At 41.0% G+C, this 16,112-nt stretch overlaps 1 protein-coding gene across 9 annotated transcripts in view; it reads right to left on the reverse strand.

Annotated features, from left to right (window-relative positions):
• The window catches only part of agrn (agrin), a 302,216-nt gene that overhangs the window by 207,174 nt on the left and 78,930 nt on the right, over positions 1 to 16,112 (reverse strand). For 7 of the 9 annotated variants that reach the window (XM_033628916.2, XM_033628914.2, XM_078170273.1 and 4 more), the window contains exon 3: positions 13,455 to 13,475. The exons of the other annotated variants lie outside the window; for them this stretch is intronic. In XM_033628916.2, the coding sequence (XP_033484807.1) occupies positions 13,455 to 13,475 (21 nt within the window). The remainder of the gene's footprint in view (positions 1 to 13,454; positions 13,476 to 16,112) is intronic. 9 annotated transcript variants of the gene reach the window in all.

The following is a 16,112-nucleotide window of genomic DNA, read 5'->3' on the forward strand; positions in this document are numbered from 1 at the left end:
ATTTGCAGGCATAAGCCACCCACTCCTGAGCCCCTGCTTATACTCTCCCCGACCTCTCGGCACGCCAATTAAGCAGGTATGTGACAAGATGGCCAAAAGTGCCAATTAGGCCAATCTACCTCTGCAACATGTCCCCTTACACTCGCCTCCCCATCGTTTTCCCAGCAGCAGCTCCCACCTTCCTCTCCCCACTGGCCCTTAATGGATTTCCATTCCACTATCTCTCTTCCAACACTCCCATTTACCCCAGTTACATCACCATGGTGAGTCCAAATAATGTAACTTTAATAGTCCACTTTAACATTCAGTCCAAAAGCAGGGGTAGATGTTTCTGCTCTGAACAAACATAATTATTTAGCCTGGAGTACAAATCATAATTGAAAGGGTCTGATAACAATGTTGCCTTGATACATGCACTACATTAAGAAACTGGGAGATGGATTAGTGTTACATGACAGGGTGTAAGAAACTTGATTCAGTCTCCAAGGTTTAGCAAAGAAACCCCATAATGGCCTGTTTATCTTATCAATTAGGGAACCATAATCTTTTTTGAAATGAGAAATGTGACTTGCCACAGGGCACAATCACCTCATAAATAAGGTACGTTCCAAATCCCCAAACCAATTTCTTCAATTTACCATACAATGGATTATAGCTTAATTTTAGTGATAATGGGAGTAGACACTTGAGGAAATTAAAATGGAGAACTTGAAAATTCATGAGTCATTTTCAAATGACCCCCAAGGATGGTGGAGAATCAGGTGGAAGAATTATTCAAACAGCACACAGTTGTCTCGAAGACAAATACTGTTTAGTTTTGGAAATAGAGTGAAAGCCAAAGGGCACCGTTTGCCATTTTTTTCCCCAGTTTGATCAACAACCATTTCAAACACTGGTGCAGTTCTGGACGCATTATTTTCAACACGTAGTCATTAAGAATTCAGTGGAAGCCTGGCCGTTAATGGCTTTTAGATGCTGCCTCCCACACCCTACTTGATGGGGCATGCTTTCCATTAAACTGAAAGTATTTTGGATGCTTACAGTTTGATCATAAAGCCCCATATGTTGTGTTGTCATTTCCTCGGCTCTGTCGCAAACAAGCCTCCTCGCTGTTACAGCGTGGGGCAACATCGCTGCGTGAAAGCCAACGTGTCAAAATCAAAATTCATCACTGTCAATGACGGTAATTGGTGCTGAAAAAGAGAAGAAAAGCACGTTCTGTGCTACTCGGGTGATGAAAGGCATCACACAAGCCAGCACACACAGTCTGTTACTTGGGGCAGCTTCTTTTCTTGCCTAGGTTTTAAATGTAGCCATATCTTATTGTTCTGATGTCAAAGAAGATCCATTACATCCCCTATTAACACGGGACACAGTGTGCACAGAGTATTGGACCATGGTTTGGTTGCGGAATGATATTTGTGGAGGTAAAGCAGCGTGGCAAGGCCTCCAGCATAGCCTGGTGTGGCAGACAAGACAAAACTGGGTCCTCCATACTGGGTGTGGCCTGGATTCAAACAATGCCCCCACTGGGTCAGCGCCTTAGGAGAGAGTCTGTCTATGGATGGATGGATGGATGGATGGATGGATGGATGGGTGTATTGGGGACGGCAGAGTGGTTCGAGGGTGAGTGAGTGGCAGCAATGGGGAGCTGATGGAGTAACAGAAGTAAAGCAGATGGATATATGGGGGAAGGGTTGATACATAGATATCTGGGTTATTGCTTCATGAAAAAAAAATCTTGGAATCTATTTCAGAATATGCTGCCAGACATGTGACGCCAAAATGAGGCCAAAAAATACATGTGCAACCCATATCATTGTATCATCAGCTGATGGTTATCAGCATATACTGTATATCACAGTCAGATTTTTTAACCCATTTGTGCCAGGAACTGAAATTTGGGATTTCCTTTGGTGGACATGTTCTCTGGTCTTGCTTAAGCACAAGTATCAAGAGATTTTCAAAATTGGTAAAACTGTGAGTTTTTCTTATCACACTATATCTAGTCTTTGGGCTGATGGAACTGTTTTTTATAAATATATTTCATGATGTTTTAGAAAAAAGCAGTAGTCCCATGTGTCCAAGGACTAAATATAGTTGGCTACGATAAGAAAACGGCTCTATCTCAGAAAGTACAATAAGTACAATCAAGTAATTAGTATCTACGCAGGCTGTTCTCATGCACTGTTCGCACGTTTTTCTACAGAAAGTAATGCAGCAAAATTCGTACATTGTACGTAATCATGAGCTAGTAATTTGTGTATAAGCGTTTATATTTTTTCTTTGGGCACAAATGGGTATCTAAAAAATATCAATATTTGCCTTAACAATCCAGTATCGTACACCCAGTGATTCAGACTGAATGTCATTTCCATGCAGAAACATTTTTTACCCGATGTCAGCTGAGTGTAACCCTGTACCCTGTAACAGTTTAAGCCCCTTTATTCAAATCCACAGCTGACACCATCGCTTTTAACTCCCATTTTTCTTCAGTGTGAGTCCATGAGTGCAACACCACAGCCGCACATCAGGGACAGGCCCGCTAATGGAGACCTCACCCCATGTCTCTCCCATGAGGCCGTCTGTCCTGAGGAGGAAATGGAGGTGATGGGGGGGCATTTTGCGTGGGAGGAGGGCGTGGGCGGTGTTGTGATGGGATGGGGCAAGAATTCTGGGTCAGGGACTCGGTGCTGGCCTCTTAATCTGGAGATTCATAGGGTGGGGTGCGGGAAGGCACAACACACCAGATGGGACACCCCCCCACCCACATATACCCACTTAGCAGGCCCCTGGGCACATGCAAACACACACCCTTATCCCTTCACTGCAGCCCTCTGCATATACAGTAGGTGCGACCATGGGTGAAAGAGATTATATTACCATAACCTAGATATTCTAACCCCCCATGACCCAGTGGGTTGCGATGGAGGCGCTGCCCTTGGCAACACAACCCCAGCAGCCCACCACAGCGTCGATGAAGACTTTGCACCAGCTACTCAGTCACCAGAATGACAAGAGCTGATGCAACAGCAGCTCAAATGACAAATTAAATATGAATGTGCATGAACCACTGCCCTCCTTTCATTGTTTCCCTCCTTGTTTTCTTCCTTTTAATGATTGCAGTGTATATGATGTGCTCATAATATTTCTGGTTCAGATCCATCTCACAACCTCCCCCTCTCATTTCTCATTCCTGTCACTTTTGGCTCTTGTTTTTCTTTCTAAAGAGCAGATGCACCATAAAAAAAGCACCATTAAATTAAAATACCTCTGTGACGGCACATTTTGCCTGAGCTGCAGTTTGTTTTTTGGTGTAAAAAGAATGTATTTGAATGATAATGTCCTCAGCCTGCTTTGAGTCTGTTATGTGATGCCCTAATGAGAGAGAGGCAGGAGGAGGGCAGAGAGAAGGCTGAGCTCAAGTTTGGACTTTCCAGACCCGTGGATGGTGGTGGAGCCACCTCCTATACTCAGTGTTGGAGCATGTGCGCCCCCTAGTGTACCTTCTTGTCCTTGCAGAAATAAGAAAACACCTGAGCATTCTAAGGTGAAACAAATCTCCTGTGAAAAAGTGCTCCACATATTTGTTTCACTCTCAGTGAAGGAGGAATGAACTGAGAGGTGATAGATACATGGATATTCAGGGATGAGAAACAGAAATGCTCCCTCCAAACATTTAAACAGAACAGACAAAAAAAAGCAGAGACCCAGACAAGAACAAACATAATGTGGGAAAGCTGTCCAGGCAGTCTGGCAGTGCTCCTGACCTCAACACACACACACAGAGCAAAGCAGCAACAGTTATTTCAAAGTGCTATCTGTTTCCATTTTCCTCTTCTTCTTCATGCTGAGTCATGTTTCATTTATCAGCAACTCTCAGAAAAAAAAGCATTTTGGATGCCCAGGACAACAAAAAATAGATGGGTTATATGGTTTTAGTATGAAGAGAGAACTGGGCACTTGCAGTTTAGCCTGTGCAAATTAAACTACTTAACTACTGTTGCGATCTAGAGCCATAAAAGGGGCAGAAACACTGCAAATTTCCTTAGAACATCCTAACAACAAGCTATCTGCACAACACAAGACACCCAACTCCAATTTACACACACTTGTCTCATTTTTTTCTGATTACAGTACTACACATGTTACAGTAACAGGTAGGGTAGCAGTGCAATGAAGGAGCAGTACATTGACTTTGCAGTGTGCAGCAGACAGCCATGAGATGGCAGCAGATGCAAAGAGTAGCCCCAATCTGTTCATTCATGCCATCAGTGCCAGGAATAAGAGCTACTGTAAAACTCTCCACAGGTGGGTGGGGGGTGAAGGGGGGGTGAGGTGGGGTGGGGTGGAGTGGGGGGGACTCTTAATCATTCTGAAGACCTCCATCTCATTCCCTACATCAACATGACTGATGAAGTACTACATAAAAAGGTGGGAAACCTATGAAGTTCATTAACTGAGTGCAGCTGTCAATATACTGTACGTGCTGGAAACTAAATCCATGACATTTACAGGGAATTGCCAATAGTACAATATATTTTTCCCTCATATATTTTGGGGTGATATCTACTATAGCTTTATACCATTCATCAAGATACATTCAGTCAGGGTAATTCAAATCTATATATCGAGGATCAAGACACATAAAAGATCAGGTTAATCGATATGGTATGCGTTTAGTATCCACGACATCTCTGATCATAACTTATAGTATTTAGACTTACAGCATAAGTAGTGAGCTGTCTTTCAAAGCCACCTTTTTATTGTTAACTTGAAGTAGAACCAGGCAAGCACTGATACCACAGTGGAGTCTGTTATCAGTCTTATTAACCAAGTAAAACCATGGTACTTTTCAAATATTTGAGTCAAGTGAGACAAATGTGATGCTCTTAGTCTGCAAGAGTCAGAAAAAGTAAAGTACTGGCACTTTCTGGTTGTTTTTTGGAGGTACTTTAAGGGTAAATGAGGAACTGCAATGCACCAAAACACTTCACACACATGACTAGGAAACTGAAACTGGCAGAGGACCCATTAAGTACTCCACACACTTTCCCATGTGCTTTTGAGCCACTTGGAGCGGCTACCTCTTAAGGTGCGGTGCTCCCCTGCAGTGCTGTTTACAGCGTTTATAGCAGGCCAAGGCATTAACCAGACAGAGGTAATAATACACAATGCAGGAATATCCCAGACTAATGAGCTTGGCTATGACACAAAGTTCGATGGAGCCTTGGAGATAAGAGTTTGCATGTGGGTCAGAAATCATTGTAGAGGAGAGTAGTGTAAACACAGCTGAGGTGCTGCCTGTATCTGGCTTCAGCAGGAGACGGTGAGGTGGAGCAGAGAGGATAGTGTTCAGGCCTGCAGGGGGAAAGAGTGGCTTGGATCACTGCAAGGACCCTTGGTCATGTTCCAACCAAGTCAATTAAGTTACAGCACAGTTTGTGCGTGTGTGTGTGTGTGTGTGTGTGCGCACGTGTGTGTGTGTGCGCGTGTATGTCTGTGTCAGAGAGAAAGAAAGAGAGGGAGAGTGATTCCTTCCCAATAAGGAAGGCAGGAACATAACCCTGACAGCCAAGCAGACAGGCTCCTGGCCGTTTTTGGAGCTGCCAAAAAGAATACAAGTAACTCAATAAACATGCCTCAGGGCAACAATAATATTACACAAGTCATAGCAAAGCACAGCTGTTAATCAGTAGACATACACTTGAAATACGTCTTTTCAAGAGGCACTTGAAGTCCAAATAAAATAAGCTACCAGATTAATGACGTTTACATTTTGAAGACTTAAATGGTTCAGTAATGCATAGCCTCACAAAAATGGTCAATGATCTGAGGCAGCCATGACATGTGCTTCCAGTGAATGTTTTAACATCCACCAAACAAGTTGTTTATGTTTTCAGCCTGGTTTGTTTGTTTGTAAGCAGGATTACTGACCATACGAGTACAATAACTGTCTCAGAAAATATTACTGTCTCATGGTATACAGTATACAGTAAGTTGAAGAGGAAAGGAGATGCACAATAGAGACAGGGATTATTCATGTGGTTGTATTACTGTTTTCAATAATGTAGATAGCAACTGTACCCATTACAAAAATCATCATTTTCATACTACAGCATATAGTTTCACAATGTATTGCTACAATGCTTTCATGGGAAATATATAGCATAGGCCAAGGAAGAACCCATTAAATTTTGGAGCAGATCCAAATCACAAGGCAGATACACAAATTATCTTTCACTTTCATTAACATTGCAAAATAGGGCATTTGGCAGTGGTGGGGTCTGTGCTCTCTGAGTGCCCTTCAGATTTTTAATGTTTTTTTTTGTTTGTTTGTTTTTGTCTTATGGAAAGTTGAAGTTGTACTGATCATTACCCAATGATTTTTATTACATTGCATTCAATATTCAGTGCCTCTTGATTGTACATTATTATATTTTATTATATTATACTTTATATGCCTCTGTAGATTTACCTTTTTTACTGTTTTTCTTTGGCGGAGCCTCCCAGCAAAAAGTATTTCAAACCATTGTATTTATATAACAGGAGTGACATTAAAACATCTTGAAAGCTGAATTTTAGAATTGGGAACATGTTCTGAGTTAGAAAGACTTAATTTAGAGTTATCTGGACACTATTCACACCTGTAGTTTTGTGTGTTGTAACATAAGAATTGACCATATTTATTAAGTGTTTGAAGGGGGAATGATTTTTCTTGTGGTACTATCATGTTATAAGGCCCATACTGAGCAAAGCATATCAAGATCATAATTCATGTACAACAACTTCCTTACTTCCTATCAATAAGCAGTGATTTGGAGGTTGCTGAGGGAAGAGTCTAGTCTTTGTAAAGTAAGGTCATGCAGAACAGTAGCCTGGAAATCCAGACCCAAATCTAGAAAGATTTAGGGTCTGGCCATGAGTAATGAAAATGGCCCAACTCGAAGGGCGGCACCAAGCATGCATTTGTAAATATCACTGCACTCAATTGGATAGTACTACGACGAATCAGAACAATACACGGGATGACGTATCCAGAGCTTAGCTACCAGCGGAGCTAACTGGTAAATTAGACTCTTGCCGTATCCGGTCGGCAAAACAGCAAAAACGTCCTTCTTGCCGCCTTCTGTTCCTCTTTTAGAGAAAAAGCCAAGTCTAACTCGTTCATTGTAGCGGCCAAAGCCGTTTCAAACAACTGGTGTTCATCCGTAGCCATCTTGCAATGTTTACTGACTGATTCCGGACTTTGTCGTCGCAGCGCTGTCGTCATTTGTTTAGCTCGCCTCTGGCCCGCCTATATCAGATACACCGATGTGATTGGTGCAGCTCGGTTTCATGGGCATAGGTAATGAGCATCATTACTAATTGCCAGAGTGACTCGCTGAGCAAATTCAAATTGTGCTCTCGCGAGAACTCTGGATTTCCAGGGTAGCAGAATATGGCATTAAGTGGTATATTATGGCAAATTAATAGGGATGCATGATATTGGAGTTTTTGCCGATATTCAGTATGCCGATATCTAACAACTCATTTAGCAATCATAGTGGAATAAACATCATATTATGCACGCATAGTCTTATTGTGACGGTCCAGCAGATAGAGACATGAAATACAATACTTTTCAATGTATGTAATATTCATTCATTGTGCAAAATAAGAAAAAGCATGTTGGCCAATTCTGATGGTTCATTTTCAAGCCCATATTGGCCGATACTGATTACGTACAGGTATTACCATCATGTTGGCCAATTCCAATATTGTATTTTAAAGCCAATATCAGCTGGTGCTTATGATGTGCCCATATTATCATGCATCCCTCTTAATTAAATGCCAGTATGATACAAATATATATGCTAATGAGCAACTCACTAATGGTGAATATGTGTAACTTATTTCCTATTTCCTATATAAGAATATTAAAAAGACAGCAGAAACACAATTTTAAAAGCTCAGAGGATACTGCAACTTCATTTTGTTTTGTGTATGTTTTGCAACTAATATATGTCAATGATTTGTATGTGTGTTGGGAGAGCAAGCCCCCTTTAATATCTGTTAGGTGTGTACATTTTTGAAATTGCAGTCATAAAAATGAAAACTCCTTCTAGGTTTGTGAGAAATCCTTTTTTGTTTGTTTCGTTTTGCTGTCACAGCTATGCAACATAATTCTGGCCTGTTAAGATTACTTGAACAGAGTATTTTTATGGTCCTGCCAGTGTCTAACTTTGTCAACAAATAAACTTATAAGAATGACAACAGCTGTATTATGTTATACATGTCAAGCGTAAAATGTTTGATGCTAAAATATGCTTTCTTACATTTGAGAGTCTCATGCATGGTTTGTAGTTGTTAAAGTGCTGGGAGAAAAGATGTTGTCAGCCCTGCCTTGCTTCACAGCATTAAACATACCGTACGCTGCTCAGAGAATCTGCTCTCTATACACAGCCCTCTTTCTTGTACACACACACACACATTTGGAAATAAACACTCATCGCACTAAACATATGCTGCTGAGAGCATTTGCTCTCTATACACAGCTCACTTTGTTATACACACACACACACACACACACACACGGAAATAAACACTCTTGTGCACACGTACGCCTATGGAAATAAACAGTCATACCCTCTTTCAGACATAAACACTTGACGCATACCGGCATGCAAGAACTGACACGTAAACCTCCGAGGCTCGGACACCTTGGAATGGATACAACACATGTAGAAGATAAACGTGATATTTACTGACAAGGATAAACATCAGAAAGTTGCCCAACAGTTACAGACTGTGCGTCTTCCGAAATGTATAGCATAAGCCAACCTTATGACCATGCATGAGCTTTAAGCATATTCTATTTAAGAATTACATTTAATTTGCCATCCACACTTTCCTTATCACAACATTCATATCTATTTGTTGTTTGTTGTCTGGGTTTGATTTCCAGACAACATACCTCAGGAATGCCTGGCAGCTAAATCACAAATCTTGGATGTCTTGGGTGTCTTGAAATATACCACAAAGGAAGAGTTCCCAAAAGTCTGTGCTCAATAACAAAATAACTTGGACAAGATGGATAAACCAGACTGAAAGTTCACTGATTGATCACCTATCATAAGCAAGTCTCTGCTGGTTAATTTTCACATAAACGGAAACCAAACAGCTGCCTGGAAGGTAGGTCATTTTTCTTCAACTCAAAGCATGCTGCTGTAATGTCAAGCATAAGCAATTCATGGTTAAGGGGCTGAACAATGAAAAACCACTGGTATGGTCCTTGAAACTCTGGTCTATTTTGTGAGCATGTCAGCTCATTAGCCTCTTATCTGAGGAAGGGCTGATACAGAGGGTCAGGATGGCCCTGACTACTGGGAGGTTTTTTTTTTTTTGTTTTTTTTTTTTTGGACTGATAAATGAGGATGTCTCCGATCCAAGGCTGGGCTCCTGGAGGGGAGCCGGGGCCTCACTCTGACCTCAAGGAAAGAGACAGAGAGGAAGTTAAACAGGAGAAGGAGTGAAAGGGACATGACAAGGGGGGGTTGCAAGTGATAAATAGTCAACGATAACATGGGTCTGCTGCTTGTCTGGCCCAAAATGGAGCTTCTCAACTTTACTCAAAGAAACAGTATAAAATAATTCTTAAAGAACATGTGAATAAACCAATGCCCTTGATTACCTGTGCATTCAACGTATTTCAGATCTAAAAGTCAAAGTATCTTTTGTGCTTTAAGAAATACAGCCAGTCCAATACAATGACGCATATCACATAAAGTCTCAACATCAGGGTCACAGCTGAGAGTCTGCACATCAGATTATTCAAAAGGAATCACTCTATTTCTAAAGTTTCTATCACATGGTCATTTCTTTTCAACCCCCCAAAGTGGATCTGAAATAAACTACAGCTTTAAAGTAGGTCTGCAACTAATGATTATTTTCAGTGTTGATTAATCTGTTGATTATTTTCTTGATTGGCTGATTGTTTGGTCTAAAAAACATCATAAAATGGTGAAAAATGTCCATCAGTGTTTCCCTAAAGCCCAAGTTGACATCCTTAAATGTCCACAATCCAAGGATATTCAGTTTACTGTCATAGAATCAGAGCTTTTTTACTTTTTCTTCCTAAAAAATTACTCAAAACAATTGATCGCTTATCAAATGAGTTGGCGATTCATTTAATAATCTACAACTAATTGTTGAATGGATTAATCATTACAGCTTTACCTTAAATTTGGCAAAGAGCGAGAAAACCTTCAAGGTTCAGTTGAAAGAAGGCAAGAAGAAGAAAGCGCTCTCCCTACATGTCAGTTCCTTTGACTGTCAGCTGTCAGTCAGGAAGCAGGCCTCTGCAAACAGTCCAGCGGGCAATAGTAGGATAAGATGCGCAGAGATGAAGAATTAATGTGTAGTGGCCACTTATCCACCACAAAGCTGGATAATATTGACCTTGAGCCTATCATTTAATATAAATGACACCTACCCTCTTGGGAACAGAGAGCTGAAGAGCCAGAAGCTACAGGCCTCAACCCTCCCATCCTGATTACTGCTCAGACTGACCTCCCAAACCAGACAGCAGATAATTCCATCCTCTCACATTTGAAAGTCACATTAAAGGGCTGATAATGGAGTTCTGGCTCAGAAAAAAAGAGGATCACTGGAGCGGACAAATGGAACAACGGATCTGTCTTTGGCCAGGGAAGGAAATTGGTATCTGCTCGATTCATAGCTAAGCGTGCATTGTTAATGGTGCGTTGCTTTTTGAAAAGGGCCAAACTACCTGGTCCTTGTTGAATAGGGGGTGCTCGAGGAAAATGCCGGTGTGCATATAATGGGTCCGCCAGTGATGAGACTCATGTAGCTGATAGCAGACTGTGCTATTCATGTGCTGTCACACACTGCCACAGAGTACTGAGGAAAACGTTCTGTCTAACAATGCAGATGTGACAAAGATCTAGAAACTAGTCGACAAAAAAGGAAAAATATCTTGCCCCACTTACTCCTTACCCTCATCCCCTTTTTACTGTCAAATTAAAATGAAGAACAACATATGATTCAAAGGGTAAAGGATTGCATGAGAGATCATAAAAGGTTCACAGCACAAAGACAGAAGCAAAACAGAGGAACAATGTTGTATATCAAAACCAGGCACTGACACAAGAACTAGAGTGCAGCTTGGGCCATATATTTTTGTTCAAACCCCACCCAGATCTGAGAGAAACAGATAGGTTCAACCCATTTATTTTTTCACACACTGTTTTCACAAAAAGGAACTTAAAGCACCACGTCAAGTAAGCTGAACCCAACGTGGTAAATATTTGTCGGAACCCAGCCTGTAGAGACCTGAGGGGACCCGACAAGTTCGGGTTAGGTATGCACACACTGGCTCAAGCTGGTTCATTTGAGTTGTGACTACAAAGGGCACCAACCACAGGCCTGTGTGGCAGTAGGTTACTTATCAAATTAACATGATCCAAAATGCCGCACACTATCCAGTACCATAAAAGTACTGTCTTGTACTGTGATGTTACAGAACAAGACAGTAATTGGATTGAAGCAGCATCAATACTAAAAGTGAGGAGGGCAGAATAGGATTCGTATGGCAAGAAAACTCACAGAAAGAAAATTTCACCCTTGTTATTACCCTGTAGTCTGAACCCCACTTGGTGTGAAGGCTTTTCTAGACTGTGTTGATTTCTGCTCCAGCAGGTGCTTGTTTGCTAGTGGAGGATGGTTAGCCTGTATAGCAGTTAATGAGTTCCCAAAGGAAACTGACGCTGAGCAGGGCACAGCCTGCTGCAAGCACCAGAGCCTTCATCACCCCACCATGCCTGACCTTTGACCTCACCCCTACCCTTATCCTCACCACATAATCTTGTTAAAGTCTAAAAGCCTTACTTGAAGTTTAATACCAGACACTGTCATGCACAGGTGTGTGCATTTTGAGAACACACAAACACGCACTTGTTCAGGACAAATGATTCATAGGTGATTCATAGGGCTTTGGCATTTTTGATTTCCCAGCTCTGAAGTTGTGCAACGCAACAGGCTGCGGGGATATGGTGGGTTAACTGGTACTATTAAACAAATAAACAAATACTTTTCATCATATAAAAAGCAACAGCCCACTTAAGGTCTGCAACATGGGCATTATATCACAATTTTGTGGTTGCCAGAAGCACAGTGATATACTATGCAATTACAGACCTGTCTTTTTTAACCACAGGCACTTATAGCTCCTCAGAACTTTTCTATTAACAATGGATCTAATGAACTACGTGCACTCTGAAAATGTACTAAACCACATAGAATTTTGACCAAACTCTGGTGGGGACCAAAATAGTGCAAAAAGGAGAGAAAATATAGAACTTAGTGTACGCTCCTCATGCTTTTACTACTGTAGGTGTAAGTAGGGAATTGACTTATAACATGTTAGCAATAACAGCTTAAAGGCAATGGGCCTCTTGCACAGCAGACATTTTAACTTGTCATAGTAGGGAAGGAACAGCTGTTAGTAATAACATTAACAATGGCTCTGTTCATTTCAAGTGCCCAAGTAGGCCATGACAATGAGCCTGCATGCAAAACACCAAGACCTTAAAACTGACACAGCTAAGTGGAATTCAGCCATCATTAAGCTTTATTATTAACACCTGTGCTTTTCCTACTGTGACAATATTAGCCAATTAACAGTTATTACATAGTTTTATGTGAAATGTACTCCCAATGACTGATCCAACCAAATTTAAAAATATGAAACATTATTTTCCATGATTTATTTATGTCACATGATAATAAAAGCAAAAATAATAATGAATTGATAATAAACAATAAAAACTAGAAGAAAACACCTGTGCTGACATAGTTAGTCCTCTCTCTACAGGCAGCTTGACACAAATGCAGCATTGCTGTGATAAAATTACTGTAGCAGCACTAATTACACCACAGCAAATTGCATACTTACAGCATGCATGGCATGAGACAACTCTGTAAGCAACTACAAGTATCAAGTACATAAAAGAGGAAGCAATTTTAGAGATATTTTTTTCATGCATGCAAGAGGTGAACACTATCACAGCCCTCTATTCCCAGAGAGGATGTATCCTCATACAACTCACATAATATAAATCTTTCCCATACCTTATTAAATCAGATACACACACACATACACACACAACTCAGACACTTTTTGTTCAGACACAGACCTCCTGGGGGTGTACTTCAATGCCGTGTGTGTGTGTGTGTGTCACTGATCTTCAAGCTCCTTGTATTGACTGTCATTTTAATTAGGTCTACATAAAGAGAAAGAGCTTCAAGATATGATTTGGGTCTTTCAAGATAAACTGTTTGACCAACAGGATACAGATTCCCATTAAAGTTTACTCCTTTTTATCAGGATATGTGAGGATCAACCACTTGTTAGCAAGGTAACGAAGCACTGGAAGACAGTTTGGTGCTCTTACCTGCAATTATATATTTGTGAGCTTCAGTAGGCAAAGAGGGAAAGAAAAAGGAAAGGGAAAAAGACAATTAGTGAAAGTTAGATCTCCAAAAAAGCAAACAAGGCATGGAAGAATCAGAATGTGTTCAACTTTGGAAAAAGTGGAGGACTGAAGCAGAAAAAGATGCAAAGGTCTGGGATGGATGAGTGACAGGAAGTGGATGGAGGAGGATGATGAGGAGGTGAGGTGACCACAGACTATGAATAGTAAAGTAGCAATCACCATCTCTGGCAAAAGATATGCATGTCAAAAAAGTTTCAATATATATAATCACAGAAATGCAAAACAGGATGGAAAAAAAATGCTGAAAGTTGCACATAACTTTGAATTCAATGGCTCAAAGCCCAGCACCAACAACAATTATAAGGGATGGTATACCTGACCAAACCCACCCACCTCAAACACAACAAACACCTCTTCGATCTCACACAACCAGAAGCTCACACAGGCCAGTCAATCTGCTGTTTGCCCAGCTGATGCAGATTGAGGGCAAGCAGTGTTGACAAGGCATATGAGAGGCTCATCCATAAAAGATGGGCCGGGCTGGGCAGGAACTGGGAGCCATTTACTGTGGAATAACACAGATACCAAAGAGTTCCCTCCATCGATTATTAACTAGGCGCACATGGAGACATTCTGTCCGTGTCCTGCACGGCCAGTAACATTGATCATTCTGCACAGAGATGCAAATTAACATCAAATAAAACTGTATTATATCATATGAATGCTGCCAAATTGCAACTGCTCTAGGATTTAGACATGTGTGCCAACACAAAGAATAGATGCACAAGGATGATCGCCATACAGTTGTTAGCCATTACAGTTTTTGAAGCCACTGCACTTGGTATAACTAGTCAACACATGTTTTTTTCATTTAGAAATGTGCCACTTATCTGATGTTATGCAGTAACAAAGTTATCAGGCCTGAAACACATCAGACAGCAGGAAATTATTACTGAACCCACACAGATCGGTGAGTACTTCCTATGTGCTTCAGCCTTTCCTCCATCCAGAGCAAGAGCCAGAGCAAGTACGTACTCTACCTTGTGCCAACATTTTTACTTCCACGGATATTCTGTATCATAGCAACCAGACAAAACAGTTATATGCCTCCATGAACCAGTCAACATCCACAGTTACAGTTTACATCCATGTTTGTCCAGACTCATATGTAGCCATGGCAGTTGGCATGGATGTTGCTGCATGAAGCTACAAATTTTAATACATGGATGCTTCACACACATCTTCCCCCCAGCAGCACAGAAGATCTATGCAGTCGGCACAGTTTCAAGGTGGGCACCCAAGATTAGTGTCAACAATTCATTCAGTCTCATCAGTCTCCGCTTCTGTTCCTCAGTTATGACTTTGAATAATGGCCAGAAAAATGTTTTTGCAGAACAATATGATGTCAGAGTGATGCTGACCTTTGATCTTATGGATAAAAAATGAAAACAATGAATCACTTCATTGTTTTATCCTATTCAAATTTTTTGTAAAATTTTGCTAAAAATTATTTTTGAGAAAACCATGTTTTGAGAGGTCACTGTGACCTTTGACCACCAAATTCTATTAAGATCATCCTTGAGTCCAAGTGGACATTTGTACCAAATTTTAAGAAACTTCCTCAAATCCTTTGTGAAATATCAAGTTCATGAGAAGGAGAAAAACATGATTTCAGAATGACATCAACTTTTGACCTTTGACCACCAATTTCTAAGTGGGTCATTGTTGAGTTCAGGTGGACATTTGTGCCAAATTTGCTGAAATTCCCAAAAGTATTCTAGAGATATTGAGTTTACGAGAGTGACAAGGTTGCAGTGACCTTTCCCTTTGACCCAAGACCACTGAAATGTAATCAGTTCATCCAACCAAACGTGAGCCCAACCAAACGTGAGCCCAACCAAACGTTTGTGCCAAATTTGATAAAATTCCCTCAAGGCATTTTTGAGATGTCATGTTCATGAGAATGGGACGGATGGACAGACACTCCAAAACCATAATGCCTCTGGCTCTGCCCCTTAGCCCTTTACAACATTGCCCTTCTATACTCTGCCTGAACAATGAACAAGTATTAATTTGTTTTAAAACTATCATCTTTGTTATTCAAAAAGCAGCAATTCACCTAATAATAGCCTAATTTACAAAGCCCTAAAATCAGGGTAAATTGGGCAATTTGCTAAAACCACTAAAGATGGCAGTAATGGCGCATAACAAGCTGTTGAGCCACCCTAAACCACCACAGGGGAAATTCCTTTACCTTGACAGCCCTATGAGCTGGCAGTTATGCTTATTTTTTAAAACAAAAAATCAAAAACGACCCTCCGTTGTGCTTTAAGTCTTGTATCGCAGTTGGGAGTTTCAGCTGGTCAAAAACGACCACCATCTGGGCATGAGCCTGTTTTGTTCAAACTTATTCAACCACCACCCAATAGCAGTCAACTACAAAAAAATCCAGTAGTCGTTCTGCACAATAACCTTGGACCCTGACAAAACAGGTGTTTTGATGGGTTTTGTCCCGGGGCGGGTATTAGCCGAGTGTCAGCTCTCCTCCTCTGTTCCACCCTCTTGCATTTCTCTAGACCTGCTTTCTCTGCCCTCGTCTTGATCCTCATTATTCCA

Source organism: Epinephelus lanceolatus, chromosome 8 (genome assembly GCF_041903045.1).
Source record: "Epinephelus lanceolatus isolate andai-2023 chromosome 8, ASM4190304v1, whole genome shotgun sequence".
In the NCBI taxonomy this organism is placed as follows: domain Eukaryota; kingdom Metazoa; phylum Chordata; class Actinopteri; order Perciformes; family Serranidae; genus Epinephelus; species Epinephelus lanceolatus.